Source organism: Phocoena phocoena, chromosome 6 (assembly GCF_963924675.1).
Source record: "Phocoena phocoena chromosome 6, mPhoPho1.1, whole genome shotgun sequence".
In the NCBI taxonomy this organism is placed as follows: domain Eukaryota; kingdom Metazoa; phylum Chordata; class Mammalia; order Artiodactyla; family Phocoenidae; genus Phocoena; species Phocoena phocoena.
The window spans coordinates 92,281,430-92,309,264 of NC_089224.1; the positions used below are offsets into that span (position 1 = coordinate 92,281,430).

Here is a 27,835-nt window from a genome sequence, read left to right on the forward strand (position 1 = left end):
TTTTTCTTTCACTTAACATATTCTGGAGAGTTTTCCATGTCAGTACATGTGAACTCACACACACACACACACACACACACACACACCCGCATAATATTCCATTTTATGGATACCTTTATTTCAACTTACAACTCTGCCCAGTTTGCTGAGAGCATACTGTGGGCTCTGATCTTCTTATGGGCCTCACCTGTGCCTTACAATGCATCTAGGGACCAATCAGAACCCTGTGGTGTGACGGTCAGAGACCAGAGACCAGGAAACACCCTTGCTACTGGGAGACTTACGGTTTGGTCTGAGGCCAGGCTCTCTGGATGTATCTTCCACAAGGTATTTCAGTTTAAAACTGTGAGAGTGGCTGGTGGCATCTAGGAAATTGTTTATTCAGAAAACGAGTATTGAGATATGAATTTATTGCATAAATCACCCTAATTTATATCTTCTTTCAGTGTCAATGTGAAGAATCTTTTAAGAAGAAATAGTCCTGATGGGACACTAAAAGCTCATCTAGTATTTATAAGACTTCATCCTTCTTGTCAGTCTTGACCATTTTTTGGAGCTAAATTCTCTGTTCACTCTGAGATCCTTAATCCTCTTTTTTTTTTTTTTTTTGCGGTACGCGGGCCTCTCACTGTAGTGGCTTCTCCCGCCGCGGAGCACAGGCTCCGGACGCGCAGGCTCAGCGGCCATGGCTCACGGGCCCCGCCGCTCCGCGGCATGTGGGATCTTCCCGGACGGGGCACGAACCCACGTCCCCTGCATCGGCAGGCGCACTCTCAACCACTGCGCCACCAGGGAAGCCCCTAATCCTCTATTTTTAATCATACTATTTGGGGTGGCTAAAAGAAATTAGTGTAGTGAAGTATGTTGGTCCCTTAATTGGGTCTTTAAGTCACAAATATATTCCTGAAAATCTCCTTATATGTGTAATTATGGCAAATCAAAGGTCTATTTCCATAGAAAACTGACCTTTTAAAGACAATACAAGATGGCTCCTTTTAGAATTAAAAACATGCATGCTTTGCAACTTTGGATATGTAGTATATTAACTTTTTAGAAAACAGAGCACAACGGTAGACTGTTCCTACACTTAACATTTGCTATCTATAATGAGGTGAAATGTATGTATGCTTTTTCTCCTGTATGTAAAATATGCTTAATTGTCTTTTAAACTCTGAGTTTTTAAAAATTATTATTCTAACTGCACAACCTGACATTTCTTTTACCCATTAAACTGGCTTCAACTGGTAATACATCATCAGATTCAAAAGAAATCTGTTCCCCGCACCAAGACCCAGATCTGAAAGCAATTAATCTTAAGGTACAGTTCAAAATAAAAAGAAAGCTAATGTTTAATAAGGCCTTGACATAATGTGTTCCTTGAGTCAATGTTTGAGAGACTGAATGACAGGCTGCTGTGTGAAAGCTTGTGGGGGGCTGCGGGGGAGGGAAGTGCATTCGATGAAATGTACTTGTGTTTTCTTGAATTACATTTCTGCAGTTCATGGCGAACTTCCCAATATGACAGTAATTTGCTTGGCCTTGATTTTCTGCTCTGTCTTAATTTAGTTGTCAGTACTATGAATAACCGAACTCAGTTTCAGTGGTGGTTCCTAAGAGGAGGAATTCCAAAAATAAAGCTCTGTAACTGCCCACTACAAAAATATTCCAATAGCCTTTCCATCTGATATGAATTTGATAGGTTTCCTTTACGTCCGGTTTTTCCCTACCCAACGTTTTCTCTGTTGTTCAGGCAGATGCAGACAGTTTTCTCACTGCGACAGCCTCTCCGACTTAGATTTTCTAGTTCCCTTGTGTTTGTGCCAGTTAAAGCATGCCTCAGGCTGTGCTTATGACATATTTTCAGAAATTCATTGTGTAAGAGACGGTGACCGTCTCCCACACTGTTTTTCCTGTCTTCTTTCCTCACTGCTTTATAATCCTACCCTTTCTCTTCTTTGAAGTCTGTGTGTTTGACATTTTTTGAAAAGATCTTTCATACATTTGGGTTATTTTAATGTATAATTACATCAAGGGAGAAAGCTCCAAATCACTGACATGGAATGACTTGTTGTAGAAACATTTCCTAAAACACATGCCACTCTCCCTTAATAGACCTTTCTTTGCCATTTACTTTGTGCAAAAGTTCCTATTTGGGATCTGATGCAGTCTCCTTTCTCACAGACCTTAAAATAAAGATTTCAACTGGAGTACTAATTTATAGAAACAGAATCTAGTGAACACTTACCGATAAGCTCTCACTAGGAAGCTGGATTTTCTTCTGCTCTTTGGTAGAAGCCGTGTGCATATTTACATTGGTAGGGTTGTGCACGTATCCTTTTATATCTGCTTTTCTTTTTCATAATGTGACTTTTCATGTACACGTGTCACTGCATTTTCTAGCTTGGGATAAACAATATTTAATCTTTTGGTCAGAACTTTGATATATCTTCTCCAAAATGAATTATTATGCAAAGAATACAAACAATCTGATAGCTTCCTGGAGTGCTTTTGCTACAAGTAACAGAAAATTTTATCTCAGTTGGCTTAAATAACAGGGAAACAATATAATTGCCCACAGTAAGAACTCCTGTTGTGGGCCTGCCTGGAGTGATTTAATTTCACAGCACGATGACATCCTCAAGGGCTCAGCTTACTTCCATGTTTCTGTTCTTCCATTCTGAGGGGGTCATCTCTGTCATCTACCTGCTGTTCTCATGGTCACAAAATGGCTGCCACAGTCTAGGCATCACCAGCCCTCATACATCTGACAGTATTCAATGGAAGAAGAGAAGGAAGTTTCTTTCAACTGTGTCTCTTTTAAAGAGCAAGGAAATATTTCCCAAAGATCCCTATCAGGCTTCTGTTTCATTGTTCATTCCATATTTTTTTGGCAAGTGCCTTTCCTACACCAGTCACTGGCAAGGAGCATAGGATGTCTATGATTGATTTAGTGAAACACAGGGGCACGGGGAGGACAGCAGTTTACCTGGACTGGATACACTCTGTTCTACAGGGGAAGGATAGTTTCTGTTATACTTCCCTTATGCATATTTTAGATTAGAATACCACTTTACAACAGCAACCTGCAAAGTCTAAGTGTGCTCATTCCTGGATAAAGCTAAGTTTCTATCACTTTCACTTATTATCATAGATCTGAAAGGTAGTTATATAATAAATATAGTTTTAATGTCTGTTTCTTGAATGATAACCAAGGGATATGCAGTCTCCGGGATGAGTTGGTCTGTTTTCATTTTCTTCAGTGTTTCATGTCGATTGAATTTGAAAACCCCAACCCAATCAATTTTTTTTCTTTTTATGTATTTTTATTTCTAAACGTTCTTTTTCTTTTCCTTTTTTGTAAAATAGATTTTTTTTTTTTTTTTTTTTTTTTTTTTGCAGTATGCGGGCCTCTCACTGTCGTGGCCTCTCCTGTTGCGGAGCACAGGCTCCGGACGTGCAGGCTCAGCGGCCATGGCTCACGGGCCCAGCCACTCCGCGGCACATGGGATCCTCCCAGACTGGGGCACGAACCCGTGTCCCCTGCCTTGGCAGGCAGACTCTCAACCACTGTGCTAGCAGGGAAGCCCTAAAATAGATCTTTATTGGAGTATAATTGCTTCACAATACTGTGTTAGTTTCTGTTATACTCCAAAGTGAATCAGCCAGATGAATGGATAAAGAAGATGTGACACATATATACAATGGAATATTACTCAGCCATAAAAAGGAACAAAATTGAGTTATTTGTAAGGAAGTGGATAGACCTAGAGTCTGTCATACAGAGTGAAGTAAGTCAGAAAGAGAAAAACAAATACCATATGCAAACACATATATATGGAATCTAAAAAAAAAAAAGGTACCAATCATTTTATATAGTAATTGCTCAAGGGCATTTGTCACCACTCATGATCCCTATATGATTTTTGAGTCAGAGACCATATCTACTAAGTAACCCTATATTGCTAAAGTCTTCCTTGTAAGGTGTTAAAGTTTAAAAGAAGGAAAAAGAAAAAAGTAGGAAAAAGAAAAGGATGAGAAAGTGTGTTGGGGGGCGTTTCATTGCCAAAGCTAGGTACTTTGGGATTGAAGGATAGATGAGTCTGGAGCGAAAAGGACATCTCTTTGCAAAGTGCCAGGTGGCTCTCTCTTAGCGGACTCTCCCTTTATCCAAACCTCAAGTCGTGCCATCCTGTCATCCTGGCCCACAGTGATGGAAAGGCAAGCAGCAGGGACCATCTACTGCAGCTTGTCATAAATATTCTCCAACCCCAGAGGGTTGCTGCAGTCAGTTTCTCGCTTTTCCTCTCTAGTTGCACTCAGTGCTATTCAGAAGTCCCTCTCGCTTGTGGGCCAGCTGGTAAGTAAGTCTTGTTTCACGTCATTACTCTTTGTAATTCTGTCCCTGCAGTTGCATTTGCCTTGAATACTCACATCCTTCAGAGCGGAGGACCCTAACCAAAACAACAGCTTTTTCTCTAGTATTTACCACTCCAAATAGGTTATTTTCAATACGTTATTCAAGTAAGAGACCCTTTGCAGGGGTGCTTACTCCTATCAGAGATGACAGATGAGAAGACAGAGAGCTCTATCCTGCCCCGATCTCAGCTGCTGTATGGACGTTCGCCCAGAGAAACCCTGCAAGCTTCTCCTAGCTAGATTCGGTCCATCTTTTCTTGTTCCATCTAAGTTGTAAGTTGCCAGAGCTGGCAGCCTCCTTCACCCCTGGCCATGTGGGTGCATAGATCTTTTGTGTGTGTGTGTATGGTACGCGGGCCTCTCCCGTTGTGGAGCACAGACTCTGGATGCGCAGGCCCAGCGGCCATGGCTCACGGGCCCAGCCGCTCCGCGGCATGTGGGACCCTCCCAGACCAGGCCACGAACCCGTGTCCCCTACATCGGCGGGCAGACTCTCAACCACTGAGCCACCAGGGAAGCCCCAGCATAGATCATATTTTAATCTGTCTCCAAAGATCCCCATCCTAATCTAAATGCTGAACTGCCACTTCCATTAAGAATTGTTTGCCTACACATCCACCGAAGGGGGAATATTTGGTCGCTTCCTAAATTCTTCTTATACCAGGATGGTACAAGAATTTAGGGAGAAACAAACTTCTCATGCTCACTGCTGCTGAACTGGTTTCCTTATGGTTTGGCTGAAAGAAGTTCTTTCAGAGATGCAGCAGGTCGCCCCTCTGTGTGTGGCCACCAGTGGATGGCCCGGTGCACAGACTTATTTCTATGTGGTGTCGTTAAAGCACTTCTCATAAGCGACCCCACAGTGACCCCGATCTAAAGATGGGCCGCGCGGAAAGTCCAGAACCGGTTCTTCAGATCTTTAGTCGTCCAAACTGCAAGAGCTACCTTTAAAATGGCCCTCCATGGGCTTCCCTGGTGGCACAGTGGTTGAGAGTCTGCCTGCCGATGCAGGGGACGCGGGTTCGTGCCCCGGTCCCGGAAGATCCCACATACCGCGGAGCGGCTGGGCCCGTGAGCCATGGCCGCTGAGCCTGCGTGTCTGGAGCCTGTACTCCGCAACGGGAGAGGCCACAGCAGTGAGAGGCCCGCGTACCGCAAAAAAAAAAAAAAAAAAAAAAATGGCCCTCCAAATGTAACCCTCCATCGAAGCAAAAGTAAAGAAAGCTGGTGACTTAGGACAAAGGCAGCTTCCCTTTACCCCAAGAGGCGTCAGCAAGGCTACATGTCATTTGGGTGTGGGACATTGCCAGGACTATGTCAGAGACACAGAGCCAGTGACATTGCCAGAAACTGGCCCATTTGTCAGAACACCTTGCGTTTTTGTTCATGTGTGATCAGGTGCCTAGAATCCTGTAATTCTGCGGTAGTATTTTTACTCTTGGAGAAAAAATAAGAAGATGATGTTGAGAGGCTTTCTGTTTTCCAAATTTCTTCTCAGGGCTGAGTAACCTGTTTTCCATGAATGTAGGCCTTTATCTTGTCTAGTGGGAACTTCCTCTAGATTAAGGCCCAGGGGTACGGGCTACCTGAGGGCAGTTCCTCCTTCTGTACCGTTCTAACTGCAGTGGGGGAGGGAGGAGTACCGGGCTCGGAGGGAAACATCCCTGCATCCCTGGTTGAGAAAAAAGCCAGCATTTTTAAAAAAATGTTTTAAATTGAAGTATAGTTCATTTTATTTCTTCTGTTTTTTGATTGCAAAATAGTTTTTTGGTTTTTTGGGGTTTTTTTTACCATCTCTATTGGAGTATAATTGCTTTGCAATGGCATGTTAGTTTCTGCTTTATAACAAAGTGAATCAGTTATACATATACCTGTGTTCCCATATCTCTTCCCTCTGTGTCTCCCTCCCTCCCACCCTCCCTATCCCACCCCTCTAGGTGGTCACAAAGCACCGAGCTGATCTCCCTGTGCTATGCGGCTGCTTCCCACTAGCTATGTATTTTACGTTTGGTAGTGTATATATGTCCATGCCACTCTCTCACTTTGTCCCAGCTTACCCTTCCCCCTCCCCGTATCCTCAAGTCCATTCTCTAGTAGGTCTGTGTCTTTATTCCTGTCTTACCCCTAGGTTCTTTATGACCTTTTTTTTTTTTCCTTAGATTCCATATATATGTGTTAGCATATGGTATTTGTTTTTCTCTTTCTGACTTACTTCACTCTGTATGACAGACTCTGGGTCCATCCACCTCACTACAAATAGCTCAATTTTGTTTCTTTTTATGCCTGAGTAATATTCCATTGTATATATGTGCCACATCTTCTTTATCCATTCATCTGATGATGGACACTTAAGTTGCTTCCATCTCCTGGCTATTGTAGCTGCAGTGAACATTTTGGTACATGACTCTTTTTGATGAATTTAATTTATGATGTATTAGTTTCAAGGGTACAGCAGTGATTCAGTTATACATGTATATAGCTATTCTTTTTCATGTTCTTTTCCATTATCGGTTATTACAAGATATTGAGTAGAGTTCCCTGTGCTATAGAGTAGGTCCTTGTTGTTTACCTATTTTATACATAGTAGTGTATATATGTTAGTCCCAAACTTCTAATTTATTCTTCTCTCCCCTCCCCGTCCTTTTTCTTTCGGTAACCGTAAGTTTGTTCTCTGTGTCTGTGAGTCTGTTTCTGTTTTGTAAATAAGTTTGTTTGTATATCTTTTTATATTCAGTGATATCAAATGATACTCATCTTTCTCGGTCTGACTGACTTCACTTAGTATGATAATCTCTAGATCCATCCGTGTTGCTGCAGATGGCATTGTTTCATTCTTTTTTTTTGTAAGCCAGGATATATTTTCAATGCTGCCTTTTCATAACCTTCTCTCTATGTTTCATGATTTTGCTTTCTCCTCTAACAGATTTTCATTATAGTGCTAACCATCACCATATTTATTTAAAATTATGAATGAAAAGGTGTCACTTTGTAGGATTCTCAGAAGTAGCCACTACCACCCCTAGTAGTGGTTTGTGGTCCAACCCAAAGCCTTTTTAGCTCACATCTCGAAGAAGACACTGAGGTTGGCTTGAATCATATAGGTGGTGACCACTGAAAAGCAGCATGTGACTGGAAGCTTTACCCATACCAGGCTCTGAGAGCCACCAGGTTGTGAATGGCCTAGAAACAAAAATGAAGAGACGTCTCAGTCGGGACCTAATTGCAGCCTAGAATATACCTTGTTTCGTAGAGGAAAAAACAGACACGTGTTTGACTCCAGAAAGCTGAACTGTGGCCAGTAGTTGCGTAGAGTTAAATTTTAGCTCAATATCAAGAAGTACATTCTGACATGAAACTTGCTAAAAATGGAATGAGCTGTGTATTCGTTTCCTAAGGCTGCTATAACAAAATACCACAAACTGGGTGGCTTAAAACAACCCTGTTTTTTTCCTGGGTTGAAATGTATTCTCTCATGGTGCTGGAGGCTAGAAGTCCAAAATCAAGGTGTTGTCAAGGCTTTGCTCTCCCTGATGTCTTTAGGGGTAGATCCTTCCCAGCCTCTCCCAGCTTCTGGTGGCCCCAGGCATTCCTGAGTTTGTGGCTGCATCACTCTAGTCTCTGTCTCCATCTTCACGTGGCCTTCTGCTCTGCGTCTGTGTCTCTTTTCTTTCTTTTTTAAAAATTTAATTAATTTATTTATTTATTTTGGCTGCGTTGGGTCTTCGTCGCTACGCACGGGCTTTTCTCTAGTTGCAGCAAGCTTTGACTATTCTTCGTTGTGGTGCGCAGGCTTCTCATTGCAGTGGCTTCTCTTGTTGCAGAGCACAGGCTCTAGGCACGTGGGCTTCAGTAGTTGTGGCAGACAGCTCAGTAGTTCTGGCTTGCGGGCTCTAGAGCTCAGGCTCAGTAGTTGTGGCACACAGGCTTAGTTGCTCTGCAGCATGTGGGATCTTCCCGGACCAGGGCTCGAACCCGTGTCCCCTGCACTGGCAGGCGGATTCTTAACCACCGCGCCACCAGGGAAGCCCACGTCTCTTTTCTTGTAAGGACATCAGTCACATTGGATTAGGGCCCAGGCCAGTGACTCATCCTAGCTTGGTTATGTCTTCAAAGGCCCTATTTCATATATAAGGTCATATTGGGACATGCTGGGGGTTAAGACTTCAACATATTTTGGAGAGAGCACAATACAACCCATAACAAGCCATCTCGGTGGGAGTAAGTTCTTTATCCCTGGAAGTGTGCAAATAGAATCAGAGCGAGTTGTTTTTCAAGATGCTTAGGGAGTTTTCAGCACTGAATAGAGAACAGGACTAGATGGCTTCTAGTATCTTCTTCCAACCCTGACATTTCCTAATTCTACCAGTCCTGTCGTAAAGGGCTGTACTAAGTCCGGAGACCACCTTGGTCTGGTCTTGGTGAAAGGTCACATGTACAGAGACCCAGTCCAGCTTCCAAATATCGTTCAAAAGGATTCCAGTCTTTACTTTTAATTCTCGAAGAACATCAGTAGCGATCCCTTTTTCCATCCCCTGCAGCTGCTTCTCTCTGAGTCTCTGTTTTAGTCAGCACTCTTTGAGTTGTACATGATAGAATCCTACGTAAATGTTCCAAGAAAAGATTCTATTTTCTCAAAAATCACAAAATCCAGGAGTCGCTCTTTTTTTTTTTTGCAGTATGCGGGCCTCTCACTGTTGTGGCCTCTCCCATTGCGGAGCACAGGCTCCGGACGCGCAGGAACAGCGGCCATGGCTGACGGGCCCAGCCGCTCCGCGGCATGTGGGATATTCCCGGACCGGGGCATGAACCCACGTCCCCCGCATCGGCAGGCGGACTCTCAACCACTGCGCCACCAGGGAAGCCCCAGGAGTCGTTTTTTTGACTTGGACTCCATTTCTCAGCTTTGCTTTCCTCTCTGCTGGCTTCGTCTTCTGGAAAGCTTTTTCCTTATATGGCCACCCATAACCCCAAGCTGGATCATAGCAGTTTAGCAAATTCATTGGGAAAGGTGCTCCTTTCCAGCGTTCTAAGGGGAATCCCAGGGCTGTCTCTCATTGGGCCGACCCTGTCCCCTTGCATTTGTCACACGCTCATCCTAAACTCATCGTCAGGACTCTGCTCACCTCCTGAAGAAGGAAGCTGAGGAATGGAGGTAGCCCCACTGGAGTCACACAGCCTAGGAATGGAGGACGATAGCATCCCCAAAGGGAAATTGGGGTGCCATTGGCATAATAAGAGGGAATCAGTGTTGGAGAGGACAAAGCAGCGATGTCCACTATGATTCCTTCATTCCCTCCCTCAAACCACTGGTATCTTTTGATAGATGATAGATAGGTAGATAGATAGATATTGGGAAAATAAGTAGGAAGAGACAAGCTGGAGAGGCAGCAAAAAAAGAGAAGCAAAAACCAAAAGACATGCTAAGCTGCCTAGATTTTACCTGTCCATCCATCTATCCATCCATCTATCCATCCATCCATCTATTTATTCATCTGCCTATCTATCCATCATTCATCCATCCATCCATTTTTCTATCTATCTACCTACCTACCTATCTATCCATCTGTTCATTCCTCCATCTATCTATTAATCTATCTATCTATCCCCCTACCTACCTATCTAAAATCTAGACAGCTTAACATCTGTCTTTTGGTTTTCCTTTCCCTTTTCCTCATGCCTCTCCAGCTTGTCTCTTCCTACTTATTTCCCCAATTCCGAATTATAAATGCCCAGCTACTGAGCTGGCAAATACTGATCTCTCCTTTAAGGGCAAGAAAGGAAGAGAAATGGAGCCGGCCTACACTGGATTCCTTGTAGCAGCGGAGGGGAGGGGAGAAGGGAGGAACTCACACTAATAATTTTGTCCCCACCGTATATCAAATCACCAGAGTGAGCCTGTGTCATTTTGAGTTGTGGATACTTTAAAAATGTTCATCTGTGTCCAGGAAAGCAGTAGATAAATTTGCCCATGATAGTGAAAGGAGACTTCGGGATATAAATACTCTGATGTGGCGTTATGGATGCCTCCCAAAAGTCTGGTCAAACAGTTATCTGAGTTTTAGCTTCCAGACTTCTGTAGTGGATCAAGCCAAACTCCCAAATGGGTTTTTAAACTTGAGAAACATCAGGCTTGTTTGTTTCCAGCCACATAAGCACTCTTGAATTGAAAACAACACAGGCTTATAAAAAATATATAAAAATTAATTGAGGGCTTCCCTGGTGGCGCAGTGGTTGAGAGTCCGCCTGCCGATGCAGGGGACACGGGTTCGTGCCCCTGTCTGGGAAGATCCCACATGCCGCGGAGCGGCTGGGCCCATGAGCCATGGCCGCTGGGCCTGCGCGTCCGGAGCCTGTGCTCCGCAACGGGAGAGGCCACAACAGTGAGAGGCCCGCGTACCGCAAAAAACAAAAAAAAAATTAATCGAGAGCTCTTTCTTCTGCCTTTAGCACGTTCAGCCCTGTGGCAGTTCAGACTCAAAACTCTTTAAACAAACCACCGCCCTCACACACACATGCACAAACAGCCTGCTGAGAGCGTTTAACGTCCTAGCCAAGGGCTCTGGCCGTGTCTCGGGGATCCATCCTGACCGCCTCCTGATTCCCATCCTTCGTCACAGGTCTTGTTCCTCCTCTCTGATCCCAAGCCCTGCCGTGGACCCGTTTCTGGGAGTTGCCCGCTGCTCCACACCCATCAGCTGCGAATCAGGGGCTCTCCTGGTTCGTGCCCTGACCCTCTGTTACCCACGTGGGTTCATTTGCCAGGGCTGCCCACACAGCGGAAAGGTATTCTCTCACAGTTCTGGAAGCTAAAGTCCACGATCAAGGTGTCAGCAGGTTGGGTTTATTCTGAGACCTCTCTGCTTGGCTCGCGGGGACTGTCTTCTCTGTGTGCGCCCATGGTGTCTCTCTGTGTGTCCAAATACCCTCTTCTTAGAAGAACACCAGTCAGATTGGATTAGGGCCCACTCAGACAGCCTCATTTTCACTTAATCTCTTTAAAGACCCTAACTCCTAATACAATCACATTCTAAGGAACTAGGGCTTAGGGCTTCAAAATAGTGAATTTGGGGGAACACAGTTCAGCCCATAACACCAGACTAGCTGACTCCCCACCTGCAGGCCCACAGATCTGCTAAAATCCCATTTCTACAGAAATTCCCATGTAGGTAAAGTAATTTCTAGTTAAGAGCTATGATAATCTGGGGGGCAAGAAAGGGACCAAATCATCACTGGTATTTGTAGAAAAAGATAAAGTTAACTGAGCAAGCCAGCAGGAGTGATAATTATGACCGCAGCCATATAAAGACTTTGGAAGCCTTGATTTAGATCTGGGTATCTGCTATTTCTCCTGGCAACACTTTTCTTAGCCACAGTCTGCACTGCTGCGTATTCCTAGAAGCCATTTATGTAAAAGGGAAGCCATTATGGCATCACAGAATAAAAACAATGATAGTAATAACTAACATATATTGAGTGCTTGCTCTCTTCCTGGCAGTGAGCTGAGGAATGCCATGTATTAGCTCATTTAAACCACAGCAAGACCCTATGAGGTTTCGGGAATTCCCTGGCGGTCCAGTGGTTAGGACTCTGCACTTCCAACACAAGGAGCATGGGTTTGATCCCTGGTCGGGGAACTAAGATCCCACATGCTGTGCAGCCAAAAAGCAACAACAAAAAAATATACAACAACAACAACAACAAAAAAACCCGTGAGGTAAAGAGAACTAAGGCTTAGAGTGGTGCGATAACTTGCCATGGTCCTGTGGTTCTCCTGAGTTCAGTAATGAGTTACTAACCAGCTTTGGCCAAGTCAATTTTTTCAACTGATGGTTTAAATTCAATCTACTTCAAAAAAATCTTCTTCGAGGGTCTCCCCTGGTGGCGCAGTGGTTGACAGTCCGCCTGCCGATGCAGGGGACACGGGTTCGTGCCCCGGTCCGGGAAGATCCCACATGCCGCGGAGCGGCTGGGCCTGTGAGCCATGGATGCTGAGCCTGCGCGTCCGGAGCCTGTGCTCCACGACGGGAGAGGCCACAACAGTGAGAGGCCCGCGTACCACAAAAAAAAAAAAAAATCTTCTTCGAAAAAAATCTGAAGGACCCACTGTGTAGCACAGGGAACTATATTCAAAATCTTGTAATAACCTGTAATGGAAAATAATCTGAAAAAGAATAACTCTGTGTGTGTGTGTGTGTGTGTGTGTGTGTGCACTCCCGAGCGTAACTGAATCACTTTGCTGTATACCTGAAACTAACACAACATTGTAAATCAACTAGACATCAATTTAAAAAAAAAAGAATTTGAAATGGGATTAGTTCACAACTTTACTCAGCCTCCTCGTGAGGGATACTGTGGGAATTAAACCAGACTGGATGGCAAACTCAGATGCCATTAAGGGCCAGACAGGTAACATTAGTGAGTGATGTCAACCCACAAATAAAACAATAGAGAGTGATGGAGACTGAGGCCTCAGAGCAGGTAAATCTCATGTATAAAGGTAGTTATCAATACATAGATCTTGACAGTTGCTACCATGTAGCGTGGTGGCTACTGGGCCTAGTTTTGCCAAATCTTCTCATTTTTTTCAAGAGAAACTAGATATTTGTTTGGATGTTCACGTAAATTGTCATGAATTTTAAATCTTGGCAACTAAATCATTTAAAGCAACAACAGAGCCTTGCAGACTCGACAAAGCATGCCTACGAGCTAGAAGGGCCACCATTTGTAACTTCTGGACTAATGATGACCCTAAGAACCCTTCTGAACTTTCCAGAGGCTTTTCTAAAAATATTCTCCCCTATATACTTCTACTTGATTCAGGTGGGTTTTCTGAATGGCTGAGTGAGCTCCCAGGGGTCACCTGACACCACCACAGCTCCCCACCCCCGCCCCAAGGGAAGGAGAGGAGGCACTGGCAGGACGCCTAGAACTCAGGGCGGAAATACAACATCCTGGCCTCACAGCCAGAGGAGGCCCCATACAGTGAGGGAACAGAGTGATGCTGGAAATCAGATTGCCCAGAGAAAACCTCCTCGCAGACGACCAGCTTCCTGAGGGCCTGGACTGGGTCTCCCCAGCCCAAGCACAGTGCTTGGCACAGAGTGGAAATGTAAGGAAGGAGGTCAAGGCTGGGAGCGATGGAACCACAGTTACATTTCTGAAAAATAATAGTGGTGATGATACAGAAGACACATCTGAGTTGGGAGACCTCTGGAAGCCTGAACTGGTGCAGTGGCAGTGAGGCTGGGGAGGGGGCGTCAGGTGGGGGAGCTTGGCAGAGCCCAGCTTCTTCCTGTCCCCAAGGGCCACGCTCTCCACTGTGCCTTCGGTCCATGGCACCCTTTTCACAGCCAAGAGAGGGAAAGTCACAGCATGCCAGCTGGGTGATTGACCCTCCAAAGAGCCCAACGACCCTGAATATGTCCATGTCACTACCTGCTGTTTTAATCATTAATAGGTCAATGCATCTCCCTTGCATGGGAACTGGACCCAAGATGGTGGCTTGGATTTTTATTTAATTTTTTTCACTCTCTTGCCCGTTTTATTTATTTATTTTTTAATTTTATTGACGTATAGTTGATTTACAGTGTTGTGTTATTTAATTATTTAATTTTAGATCACATGTTTAGGGGCTAAATATCAAATATCTTTCCAGCCTAGTAAAATCAGGCCGGCAAATCTAATAGTTGGGATGCTGTGGAGACTATAACAGAATGCTTTATTGGACATGGAGGCGGAGCCCCCCGAATGGTAATATCTGCAGATTAACTTGAGAGTAAACCAGGCTTTAAGCTGTTAGTTCTCTAACCTCTGAGTAGGGGCCCTTGAGTTTGCTGCAAGGGGCATGGTTGCCTAAAAAGGATTTAATTTCTGAGGACTGGCTCGGGCAGGCCAAAACAAACCATTTTCAAAATTGGCTTAGGGGCTTCCCTGGTGGCACAGTGGTTGAGAGTCCACCTGCCGATGCAGGGGACACGGGTTCGTGCCCCGGTCCGGGAAGATCCCACATGCCGTGGAGTGGCTGGGCTCGTGAGCCATGGCCGCTGAGCCTGCGCATCCGTAGCCTGTGCTCCGCAACGGGAGAGGCCACAACGGTGAGAGGCCCGTGTAATGCAAAAAAAAAAAAAAATAGGGCCTACTTGAGGGGTGGGATAGGGAGGGTGGGAGGGCGGGAGACGCAAGAGGGAAGAGCTATGGGAACATATGTGTATGTATAACTGATTCACTTTGTTATAAAGCAGAAACTAACACACCATTGTAAAGCAACTATACTCCAAAAAAATGTATATGTATGTATGTACATGTGTATTTATATTATGGACATTTGTAAGTAAAGATAAATGTATGTATACATAGAAAAAAAAATAGGGCCTACTTCGTGTGGGGTTTTTGAGTGTTGGTGAGATAATGTATGTTAAATATAGCACAACGAAGAGCACATAACAAGAACTTAAGAAATAATAGCTGCTATCATCATTGTTGTTACTGTTACACCTTCCTACCCCATGCTTACAGGGAGAAAGTCAGCAAACTATTTTCCAGCCCAGGGTGCTGTAAGTTTCCACTTCTCTGCACGCTTGCCTCTGAGAGCACCCAGAGTTTGTCGCAGGGTTTTTGTGCGGTGTCTAAACCCAAGGTGGAGCTCACGGGTCCTAGGTGCTTTCATCGTCTTAATCCTCATCCATCTTTCTAAGGTTCTGCCACACAGGTCAGCCTCTGCAGAGCTAGAGTGTCGTGGGATTCCACAGGGCTGTGCCTTGGAGCTCTTCCTGTGTGAAAGGTCAACTGCCCCATCCTCGCTGCCACAGAGAGGCCCTGTAAACCCCTAGTAAACGTTTGCTGAATTGCACTGGGTTGGGTTCAGTGCCAGCCGTGGCTCTGTATCTCTCCGGGGACCCCACCACAAAGCCTTTATTTGATCTGCTCTTTGTGAGCTCAGAAACCATCTTGAATGGGAACCTCCAGGAAGAAAAACTTCTCCTCAGCAAATCTTGTTTTTTTTCAATATGTCCTCAAGCTTCCTGTCCCCCTATCTCTGAAAACAAAAGAAATACAATCTTTGGGATGGTAGTAAGCTCTTCTGGGTGGCAGTAAATTGTACTGGTTAGACAGATAGCCTCTGAAGTCAGAGTGCTTGGATTAAATCTTGGTTCCATCACTTGCTAGTTCAGTTTTAAGTTTTCTAAGCCTCAGTTTTCTCCTCTGAAAAGTGGGGGTAATATTGTACCTGCCTCATGTACCTGTATTGTGTGAGGATTGAATGAGATGATACCCATGAAGACCTAGTCCTTGATCCATAGCACATCCTCAGTACAGTTTAGCTGTCATGATTGGTGTGGTCATGGCCATGTTGGTGGAGAGAGCAATGGAGTGGAGAGGACATGGGCACACTGGGCAAGACCTTGAGGTTTTATTTTTGTGCATCTTTGAGCTCCCTAAACATCTGCCCTGAGAGGCACCCAGACAGACTTCCCTTATTCAAGGAAGTGTAGGTGGGGGAGGGGGTCCAACGGCCTGAGGGTTGAGGAAATGGATTATCTCCAGTTATGGAAATAATGGATTATTTCAAGTTATTTCCAATAACTCATCCAAATGGTGGACTTTTCTTTTTCCCCGATGAGCTCTCCTCAGGAACAGGAGTCAAGAGAGGGAGAAGTGCCCCTGCCACCATTGCTTCTCGAGGCCCCAAGACCTGGTCTTTACATCCACCCAGGGAAGAGAAAGCTGGGGCTCAGAGGCAAGGATGAGCCACCACCTGGAGTGGGGTGAGCGGGGTGGGGTCACATCCTGCCCTACACCTCCAAGCGCCTGGGTGGGGCTTCCCATACAGAGGACGCAAGTCCCATCAGCTAGTCCTTGGGTGGAGTTTCCCAAAGCCAAGTGTTGAGAGGCAAATCATTGTTCTGAAATTCCGCTAGGTTTTAATGACCACCGTGCTGAGAACTCCTCCAAGAACAAAGTGAGATTGTTCAAACCCAAAGGGAGCGAAAGGCGATTAAAAGGAAGAGAAGTATCTAGCCAAGTCTCAATTCCAAGACTTGGATGAGGAGGAGAGTTTAGACGCAGGGGGACCCAGGCCCTAACCCCTTTCTTTTCATTGTGATCAATGAAATTTTCACAATGGGTCTATCTTTTGTCTGTAGAATGGGGTTGATATAATTTGGGCCCCAGGAAGAACCCTCGTCTAGGAAATGAGGCAATCTTGTCTCTGTCAGACCCAGCTTAGCAGCTACTTTCTGTGGGCCTTGACACATGCTTTTGCATCTCAGGCCCTTGGTTTTCTCATTGAAACATGAAAGCCTGGGCTCCAGACTTCTTTGTAGTTCTGTGGCTGTTTCTAGGTCAATGCACCGATGAAGGCTGAGGCAGAGACGTGACGAAGAAGAGAATAGCCACGATAGGCAATAAGGTTGGAAGCGCCTGAGAATCTCCACCAAGGTGCCAGTAAACAAAAGGTCCACTCCCAGCCATGGCCCCTCCACTGTGTCCTCTGTTCTTGCCTTAACCGGGCTATGTAGGGCATCATCTGGGATCTTTTCTCCCCAACCTGTTTGTGGCTCAGCTCTTCTTAAGATGGTCCATTCCAGCTGCCCCAGCAGCATGACCTTGTGAAGTGGTGAGGAAGGTGACCAGGAAACGGCCATGTGAAGGCTGAGGAGTACTCCTCAGATGACAGAGCCTTTTGTCCTGATAAGAAGCACAGGCAGCCTTAAGGCCCCTTCCAACTCCAATTCAGTTAGGGAAATATTTAAGGATCCCCCATGATGTGCCAGCCCTCACTGTGCTGACTGAGGACTGAGGTGGGCATAGGGGTGTGGCCGGTGAAGGGACAGCCCCGTCTTCAAGGTACACAGGGTCTCACCACCCAGATGTTTTATGTCCGCTGACTGCACCTCCAGTGGTTTGATGGCAAGTGTCCAGAGCCACCTGGTCTTGCCTGGCTCTGGGGGAAAGGACCAATCACAGTCTGTTTCTTCAGCATCTAGAGTGAATCAGCTCACAAGTGGGACTGTTGCTGTTACCAACCCAGGCCCTTGGACTCTTTCATCGATAGAAATTGATTAGAGGCCAGATGAGAATCGCAGGCAAGGCGTTATCGGGACTCATGCTGCACGAGGGAGCGAAAACAAGGAACAGGTGCCTTTGCTCGCTCCCTGAGAGGAGGTGCTTGGGTCCTTAAACAGGGTAACAACAGGGGCAGGTCCGTGGGTTGGGCAGGAGGCAAGGCTTAGGTGGTCTGCCCCCGCCCTTGGTGGTGCTGTGTGCAGGGATCACGCACAGTACCCTGTGTTTGCTCCAGGCACCTCAGAAATGGCTGTTGGTTCGTGGCCTTTCTGTATCTTATTGTCCGTAATCGCCCCAACTGCACATGCGTGCAGTCATTTTTCGTTGCTTATCGTTTCTGTGTATTCTGTTGCAGGAGGAGATGTCTGTCCAGGTGCGAGCACTCTGGTTAGGGTCCCGGGTCCCAGCCTATCTCATTACCAGCGCCTTTGTGTTTCTCTTTTCTCCTTTGTGCACTGTCTGCTCTTACCCAGGCCCCACTCTGAAGCTTCTACCCCTCAAACCTGGCTGCCTCGAGCTAACGCTGCTCATTTAACAGCCACTGGGGGGAGACTAACTGGGTATCAGGCCCACTCCCTGCCCACAGGTGCTTAAAAGCTAGTTGATAAGGGCCCTCTAAGGCAGCATGGATGAGCAAATGCCGTCAGACAGACACACTGAAGGGCTTTCCCTGCTCAGGCCCAATAGGCGGGGCTAATGCTCAGGGCTGAGTTCACAGCGGAGGGAGCAGGTGGAAACGTCACCCTAGGGCTAAGACACCGTCACCCTGAGGAGCTGGCGCTGGAAGGCAGGGCTGAGTCCCGGCATCATCTGTGTATTGTACTTACACGAATTCGACTGTGTATTTTTAACTAAAGTAATGAGAGGAAGAAGAAAAATAGAAATTTTAAAACTGTCAGGGATCCTGCCTGCTATTCCAATCTATGTGCCCGTCCTCTTGTGACAGACCCTACTGGTGCTTGTCTGACAGCCACCAACCTGTCCCCTTCTTTTTTGCCTGCCGAGATCTTGTTTTGTCCCTCTGTTTATCCTCCAGGTGGCCATGTGCTCAGAGAAGGCTGAGACCCTCACCGACCCAGAGGGTAAATCTTGATTCATTAGCTCCAAGCCAGTTTTGATAATTCCATTCCCTTTTTCCATGGTTGGGTTAGGAATAGACTTATGCTCTGTTTCTGACCAGTGAGACTTTGGGGGTCGGCTTGGGTGTGAGAGGAGGGTGCTTCTGTGGAAGGCGTATTAACTCCTCCCTTCTTGTGCTACTGGATGTTTTTGTGACACATGGAACTGCTGTGTCCATCTTGGGACCCCAGAGGAGAGTCAAGAGCATTGCAGAGAGGTCAAACTAAGGCCGTGAGGCCATGGAGCCATTGAATTAACTACCTCTGCAACCAAACTACCTTGGGACTTCTTGTGACATGAGCCAGTCTATCCTCTGTTGTTTAAGCCTTTATTAAATAGGCTTTTGATTACCTTTGGCTAAAAGCACTGTCAATCATACACCCCAGTAAGAGGATGACAAGGGAGGTATTCTTCTGCTGTTCCAGCTGTCAGTCTTAGCTCCTTCTATCTCTCATATTCTGAGCATCTTCAAACACAGAGAAATCCTGGTTTCAAGATCTGTATTGTTTTGTACAACGTGATCCTTAGTACAAGCCAACAGCATCATCTGGTACTTAACAGGAGAAATGGTCTGTTCCAAAGCTGGAGCAAAAGTGGCTCTGTTGGGCTTTCTGAAGTACGGTGCTAATTGGACAGTATGGGAGATTTGAGGAATTTTCAAGGGCAGTTTTTTGGTTTTTTTTTTACATGTATCCATACACACATTTAATTTTAATTTTTTATTTATTTATTTATTTTTGCTGTACGCGGGCCTCTCACCGCTGTGGCCTCTCCCATTGCGGAGCACAGGCTCCGGACGTGCAGGCTCAGCGGCCATGGTTCACAGGCCCAGCCGCTCCGCAGCATGTGGGATCCTCCTGGACCAGGGCACGAACCCGTGTCCCCTGCATCGGCAGGTGGACTCTCAACCACTGTGCCACCAGGGAAGCCCTAATTTTAATTTTTATTATTTATTTGTTTATTTGTGGCTGTGTTGGGTCTTCGTTGCTGCATGTGGGCTTCTCGTTGTGGTGGCTTCTCTTGTTGTGAAGCACGGACTCTAGGCGCATGGACTTCAGTAGTTGCGGCACACAGGCTTCAGTAGTTGTGGCTCGTGGGCTGTAGAGCACAGGCTCAGTAGTTGTGGCGCATGGGCTTAGTTGCTCCGCATCATGTGGGATCTTCCCAGACCAGGGCTCGAACCCGTGTCCCCTGTATTGGCAGACAGATTCGTAACCACTGCGCCACCAGGGAAGTCCCTAATTTTTAAATGTAACTCATCTCATGTGTTTATTCTGGTATTTCCAATTCAAATACATGGCTTTACTGAACTTTTTCTGTATTACATCTGTATCTTCTTCTACACTGAGAATCTTGATTCCCGTAAGTACATGATATGACAGAGCTGGAATATCTCAAGGGCAGTTTTGATCTTGCAGGTTTGTGCCTTTTGTCTTTAGAACCTACATCCTTCGTGAGATGCAACCGACCTGTGCAATAAGCACGGGGGCACCGTGGAATCAGAGAGTGACCCCCAAGGAAGTAGAAAGTATGGGCGATTAGAACCTGGTTGAGGAGACGATATTTAAATGGTAGAATGTATTTAGAGGATAGATACAGATTTGTCCGAAGAACTCTCTGTAATGGGAACTGGAGGTCGATGGGGATGGCGGGTCTGGAAGGGCTCCTTCCTTTCCTAAGGCTGGGCTATGTTATGCTACTGTAATAAACAGCCCCAATCCTTTGGCTTAAAATAATAAAGGTTTAGTTCTCATTCATGTTACATGGCTATTGTGGGCTGGCTGTGTCTGTGCTTTGTGTTACCCTCTCGGCTGGGCCTTAGGCCAGTAGAATCGCCACTGTCTAGAACATTGCCATTCACCGTGGTGGAGGGGAAGGGTACCCTGGAGGGTCGTCCATCAGCAGTTAAATGCTCCGGCCGGAAGTGATCCATGCTACTGCTGCCCACACTTATCAGCCAGAGCTAGTCACATGACCTCCCCAACTCTAAGGGGGCCAGGAAGTGAAATCCTGTTACGTGTCCATGAGAGGAAGGAACCAGGAGCCTTTGGTGAACAGCACTAATGACCACCTTGGCCACCCACTTTGTCCAACGATCTGTCTAGAATCTGTGTGGACAGATGGGCTAGAGCAAAGGTCCATTCTCTTGCACATAAGAGTCCATGCTGACCTGTCTTCCTCTCTTTCTTAATCTGCTTTCACCTCGTGACACATGGTGATTCCAGGGCGTCTGGGTACAATTAGCATCCTCCCGTGCAGTTCTACCCTCTCCCTCTAAGCCTTGGACCCTTAATTTTTATTTATTTTTAGTACTAGCCAGGATCAGAACTAAGGAAGTCACCCAGTGTTTCCTGGGATGCCATCAGTTGCTTCCCCACCAAGCCTGCCTCCTTAGTTTGCTCGCCCTCTCCACTGTTCAGTCTAGTCCCTTTGTTCAAACGCACAGAATCAGCTTGCCTATAGTTTACCCTGCTCAAGACCTCGTGGCTACCTGCTACCAGCTCAAACCCTCTCCTTGCTGGTCCTCAGGTATGCCCCTGGCTTCTCCAGCCAGGGTTGAGCCCAGCCTCCTTCCTTTTGCTTGCACTGCCCTGTCAACCGCACACATATTATTCCCAACAGAAATCGATAGAGAGAGTGGCCAAGCCAATCAGTAGAGTGTGCCCTGGGAACAGAGACCCAGGGATGTGGACGCCAGGGAACGGGAAGCTTGGGCAAAGGGATGTATTTATCTGACTGTGTAGCTAAGTAAGGAGGTGTATAAAAAGGAACAGCGACAAATTCATGGTGGATTTGATTTATTCCTGCAAGATCTTCATAAAACTGTCCCTGATGGAGTATTCATAAGCATCCCTCAGCTACAAGTAGACGGGTCTCAATTTTTCCACTACAGGGAAATGCAAACTTATTTTCTTCTGGGAGAGAGAAGTTATTTTTTTCCTGAAGGTTTGATCCAGTCTTTTAAAAATGTAATTAAGATAGTAGTAGTATTGCTAGGGATTGTAGAAATAATATAAAATATATTTTCTCAAAAAAGTTATAAATAAGGGGTTGAGCAAAGGGAGAAGGGGGGATATAAAAGTGGTTATTTGAAAGTACAGTAGGTAGAAATATATGTGAAATATATATGTTCTATATTATGTATCAAATTATATATGTATGTTGATAAAAATCAACATTGAAAGTTGTTGATAATATCCTAGCACTGAAGGAATCTCAAACAAACAATCTAAGCTACCCCCCTACCCACGTGTGGTACAATCACTATTTTGGAAATAGAAGTGGCTTTTTTACATGTTTAAGCATCATTCAATAAAGACATGTCAGTCATCTTGCATCTTCAAGTCTGCAAAATGGGAGGATCTCTTGTACATTGGTTATGAAAGAAAATTGACCCGTAGCCCTATCAGGTGTAGTGTGCGGGTCTAGTACCCTCTCCAAGAGTCTTATTATCATGTCCTTCTCAGACTCCACTTTTGCAGGGAGCTCCCATGTACAGATGGCTGCTCTCTTCTCTCTACCCTGAGGTCCAAATGTGGGACCTTATTAATTTCCAGTCAACAACACCAATAGAACACAATGGTGAAAGACAGATCTTCTCTGAAGGTATGAGAGTAAGAGGAGAATTACATCCTGACACAGCATGATGAATAATTTAAGATTGATTTTTAAAACACCACTGTTCTCAAAAGTCCTTTTTATCACCCCCTGGGAATTTCTTACTGCCAACTCTTGTTCCAGCATTTTTCAGCTACTCTCCTTCTTCTAAATGGACCTCTTCCATTTTTCTTTTCCTTCCACCTTTTCATACTCAAATGGCTCGTAAAGTTGCTTTGTTCTCCAAAAACAGCTTTCTACCTGGAAGGAATTTTGCTTCTCTCTTTTAAAGTAACATTTTTCTGTCGTCACAACTTATTATCAGGATTAATAACATTTTTAAGTTGAAATGTTATATCTGTTTTCTCTCACGCTTGCCATGAATTCTGAAGTGGTTTCTTGACTGCAGGCTAAAATTCTGAGAATACACATATATTTTTGTCTCGTAGCTCTTTCTTGTGGCCATATATCCTTTCATAAAGATAGTACTGCTTATGAAAGGAATGATTATAGCAGAGAAAAGATTCTTCCCAAAGTGAGATATAATATATAGAGAGAGATGGGAATTAATACTTGTAAATGAATTTTATGCAACAAAGGGAATTATATTTGCATAGTTAAAAATGAAATACTTTATCCAAAATGATTTTCATCTATGATTTTCGTTATAGATTGCATCTATTAGCTATTGTTACAATAACGTTGCTTGACAAATCATCCCCAAACTCAGTCACTTTTATTGTCATGCATATGCAATTGGGCTAGGGGTTGGCTGATCTACACTTGGCTTAGCTGCAAGGTGTGGATTGGGTCCAAGTCTGGTCCCCATGACTCTCATTTCCTTGCAGGCCAACTGGGACATGTCCTTCTCATGCTAGAGCAGAAGTGCAAGAGGACAAACATCACCACACAAACCCATTTCAAACCTTTGCTTGCATGATATCCACTAAAATCCCATTGGTCAAAGCAAACATCAGTAGGACAGGGAAGACAGTTTCTCCCACAGTGGGAGAGAAGGGGACCGAGTATTTGCTGAACAATAATTCAAATGATTCCGTAATTAAATATCATATATTTGTCCATCATGCCCAACATCTGTATGTCTCTGCCAGCCAGATCCAACAGGCACCAACAGTGGCTTAAACCAGGAGGGGCTTTAGTTAAATGCAAGATGTGTCTGGGAAATAATCTATTCATGTGGGAGCAAAGATTTCTTTCCCAGAAACGTGCATTTAAGACAAAGCCCACAACCTCCCTGAGAGGAAATTGTAGGGCAAGTCATCAAACTTCTCTGACCCAATTTTTACAACCCAGTGAGAGACAATTATTTGTACTTTGCAATAAATTATAGCCCATGGATCTTGAGTAATCCATTGTGCGTATTTCCTGTGAAATGAGGCTCTCAAGCATTCAGAATATAAAACAAGGCAATGCAACCAGTGCTAATGTATTAACATTTAATTAATCTCCTATTAGTTTATTTAAAGTGCCATGTAATTGCAAACAGTTGTTATAGTTTCACCACCTGATTTGTCCAGTTGATCCTTAGAAAAATGCTGAAGTATCACAGTCTTTCCTGGACACATCTCTGGTTTCTTGATTTAGCACAGAGGCTGGTAAAGCACGTCTCATGAGCCAAAACAGCCCAGCGCCTGTTTTTGTAAGTAAAGTTTTATTGGAACCCAGCTGTGTCCATTTGTTTTTATGTTATCTTGGCTGCTTTCCTCTATAATGGCAGCTTGAGAAGCTGCAACAGAAGTGGTCTGACCTCAGAGCCTAAAATATTTACTCTGTGGCAAACAGGAAAATGTGCCGGTCCTCATTTAACATAATGCTAGACAGTTGAAATTTGGAATTTGGGTGATACACACAGATCCGGCATGAATATTGCCCTCAAGTTACCCTTAGAGAAAATTATTCAAGAAAATCAATAATGTAAATTAATATTACACAATTTTAGTCTGTTTAAGGAAACAATCTTTTCAATACTTTAAGCTATGAGCGCTTATATCCCAGTAGGCAGTTATTATACCAATTATAAAATTTCTATCTGCGTATTAAAGTGGACCCTGAGAAGCTCTGCTAAGTATTGCCTTCTTAGCTTGTAAGAAGAGGACTTTACTTTCAATATTGTTTTTTAAAAATATACTTGTCATTACTTCAAACTTTTCACTATTGTAGACCATTCCACCTCCATTCACACACATAATTGCATCTAAATTAGTGTCGTTTTACTGTACTGTGATCATGGGTATTTCCAAACACCAGCCGCTGATCTCTGTTGTTGAGGTTGGAGAGAGCAAAACCTTGTATCTTGCCAGATGTCCACACTTGGAGCCTGTCTGACAGCTTAAGAGAAAAGGAGCTAACAGGCATTAAGACTTGGGGAGAAATATATATAGATTTTAAAAGTGAGTGTAAAGTCTCAGTTATTTCCAGCAGCTGTGTAGAATCTAGGACAGTGAATAATCTGAGGTCATTGCTATTGGATGTTGAATTGGATTCAGATGTGCAGATTTCTGTGTTAGGGGGGTCACTTTAAGCTCCAAATAAGACCTCAGTATGAGGCCTGGATTCTGGAGGAGTTCGTTTTAACCTCTTCTCCACTCTGGACTAGGAATAATACTATTTAGAAAATACAGGATTTAGATAATGAGTCCAGACTTGGAGATTAGATAAAAACAGGAGGTGCTGACTGACCACACCTCTGAAAGGAAGCTCTCCTGGTAACTGCCGGGCGGTTAAACTATGGGTAATCATTGGTTTCCTTTCAAGTCACATGGGCGTGGAAGCTGCGAAACAGTGATCTCTCTACACCAGCTGAACGCACTTGGCTCAAATGGCACCATTTTGATTTTTCTTTTTCAGGAGTTGGGTGGGAGAGTGTGGTGCTAACAGGAGATGCGATAACCTCGAAAGCCACAGACACGTCCAGCGCAGACATGACTGTCAAGGTAAGGCATCCTTTCTCCAGTGTGATTCTCAAAGTGCATCTCTAGAGGAAAGTAAGTGTATGGCTGATGTCTGGGGGCAAAATGAGCACTGCCCCTCACCCAACTGGGGTTCTCTCTCTGTTCGCTGAAGCCTCGGTGAGCCAACCAGAATAAGATTTGCTGAAATTTGGATCCAGATTAGGAAGCCACCTGAAAACTAGAATCTAAGACTTGTGATTTCCAATGGACCGGTTGTAGGATCTTCAGTGAATATCTACATGTAGATTGTCTGTAAGTGGTGACCCTGTGGGGACAGTGAAGCAAATATGAACATTCTGAGCTGAGAAACCCAGGCCCCACTGTGCATTGTGAAGAAAGGTCAGAGAGGCATAAAGTAGCTTTGATCTTGACTCAAGATTTCCACTGATGTCAGCAGGAAGGCAGCACATGGCCCACTCTGCCTGGAATGCTAATGGCCAAAGGTTTACAAAATGAGTCATCTGGAAATCAACCTAATTATCATTGTTCAAATTAAATGCATGAATTAGTAATCATTGCCTAGATTAAGGAATCGGTAGCAAAATATATCAGACATAACTACTTCCCTTATATTACTGGAATAGACACAAGGGAATGGTCCTCCTCTCTTGGAATTCTGTTTATGTTTCACTTAACATAGGCTGGGGGTGGGAGGGCTTTCTAACATTTTTGCTTGAATGATTAGAATTTAAATAAATGCCACTTATGAAATTTTCTTGGAAAAACAAAAAGTATTGTCCTTTTTTATATTGAGATATCACTAGAGTGATTTCCCTCCTGGGTTTTTAATTAGAGGCTGTACAAAAGAATATACAGGATGAATTTATTCAAGCTTTCCTTTGTAATGTGATGGCTGAACTTGTGTTATCTGTATTAAAGATGTTAGAGAAAGCAAAGAAACATACCACAGTGAAATGTATTATAAGATGGGAAAGTAGCTTGATTGGTTAAAAGAGTCAACTAATCTAAATAATAATTATCACATGCTGCAAGTTTGCTTGTAATTATGTTAGGAGAATTTGCAAGACAATGATATATATTGCAATGATGTATTGGTGTGTTGCTGGCTACTCGTGCAAAGTTTGAGAAATCTTTGGCCATGTTGGATAGAGAGGGGTGGATGCTGATAGAATTTGATGGATTTTGATGTGCTATTTTGCAATCTGTCATCATTTTAAGAATTAGTTTCTGAGATGTGTTGCTAGTGTACCTGCAGAGTTTGTTATATAAAAGCAAATGGTGTATTCTGATACACACAAGTTTTGCTTAAGTCCCATTTTATAAGGTTACTATTTAATCAATGTGCACCTCTTTGGCACCAGGATCTTGACTAAAGTTTTATTTGGGTCTATTCAATTTCGATGTCATTCTCAACCTCTCTTTCTGTCTTCTTTTATTGAATACCTGGGAATGTTTTATAAGAACAGAGGATTTTTTGTTCGTAAGAACTGAACCCACTCAGAAGAAAGAACACTATATACTTTAAAAAGTTAAGCAAAATACAAATATATTTACTCCTCCAATAAATTCCTACAAATATTATTAAGTTACTCTATTAATGCTAGTCTCTTCTCAATAAATGATTTTTGAAACCTCTAGGTGGATGTAATTTAGGGAAGCACTTCTGTTTAGATCTTTTCTGTTAGGTTTCCCAATTATGCAGCAATTATCAATTGTTTTCCTTTGGTACCATGCTATTTCCCACCCCACACTGCTTTATGTATCCATCCTGCCCTGTGTCTTTTTTTTTTTTTTTTTTTTTTTGCGGTATGCGGGCCTCTCACCATTGTGGCCTCTCCCGTTGCGGAGCACAGGCTCCGGACGCACAGGCTCAGCGGCCATGGCTCAGCGGCCACGGCTCAGCGGCCACGGCTCACGGGCCCAGCCGCTCCGCAGCATGTGGGATCTTCCCGGACCGGGGCACGAACCCTCATTCCCTGCATCGGCAGGCAGACTCTCAACCACTGCGCCACCAGGGGAGCCCCCTGTGTTTATCTTAAAGTATTATTTTTTTCTGTGTCTATAAGTGCCTGATGTTCATAAATTAACTACAGATTTCTCATCATATATTCATGCCTCTACAGCTATTCCTGTTTCTAATGGCTACTCCATACATCCTTGTAATATCAGCCACTCCTGTTTTTTGCCCTGGGAAAGCAAAATGTTCTGTTAAAACATTAATTACAGTAAAACTTGATTCACTGACATTTCCTAAGGGGAATGTCAGCAGAAACCACTAAAATACCTTGATTTCCTCCCTGTTACTCTTCTTGAGATAGATGTACCTTTCCTCATGCTTAGAAATTCTCTTTCTGAAAAAGGCACTTTTTTGGTGATGTCAGTTGTCTGAATATGGTTTTGTCTACTATATGAGGCTTTTTAATACCATGTCTTATTTTGAAATGACAGAGTCATGCTTCTAAAAATATACATGACTCAGATGAACGAATTCATTTATAAACGGACTTTTGTCATTCTGAGGAATGTTGAACTAAGAGCATTTATGTTAAAAACACCCTCTAAATACTGATACAGGTAAGAGTATCATGTAGGCCTGCTGAACAATTTAAAATCACCATGTAGTAGGTTGAATTGTGAATCCTTTCCTTCCCCGCAAAACCACATGTCCAAGTCCTAAACCCTGGTACCTGTGACTATGACCTTAT

General features: G+C 44.3%; 1 protein-coding gene across 1 annotated transcript in view; it reads left to right on the forward strand.

Moving 5' to 3' along the window:
• Nucleotides 1-27,835, forward strand: part of LOC136124125 (PALM2-AKAP2 fusion protein) — a 269,905-nt gene that overhangs the window by 109,061 nt on the left and 133,009 nt on the right. Inside the window, exon 6 of the mRNA XM_065878539.1 lies at nucleotides 25,066-25,151. Coding sequence (XP_065734611.1) covers nucleotides 25,140-25,151 — 12 coding nt within the window. The 5' untranslated portion in view covers nucleotides 25,066-25,139. The remainder of the gene's footprint in view (nucleotides 1-25,065; nucleotides 25,152-27,835) is intronic.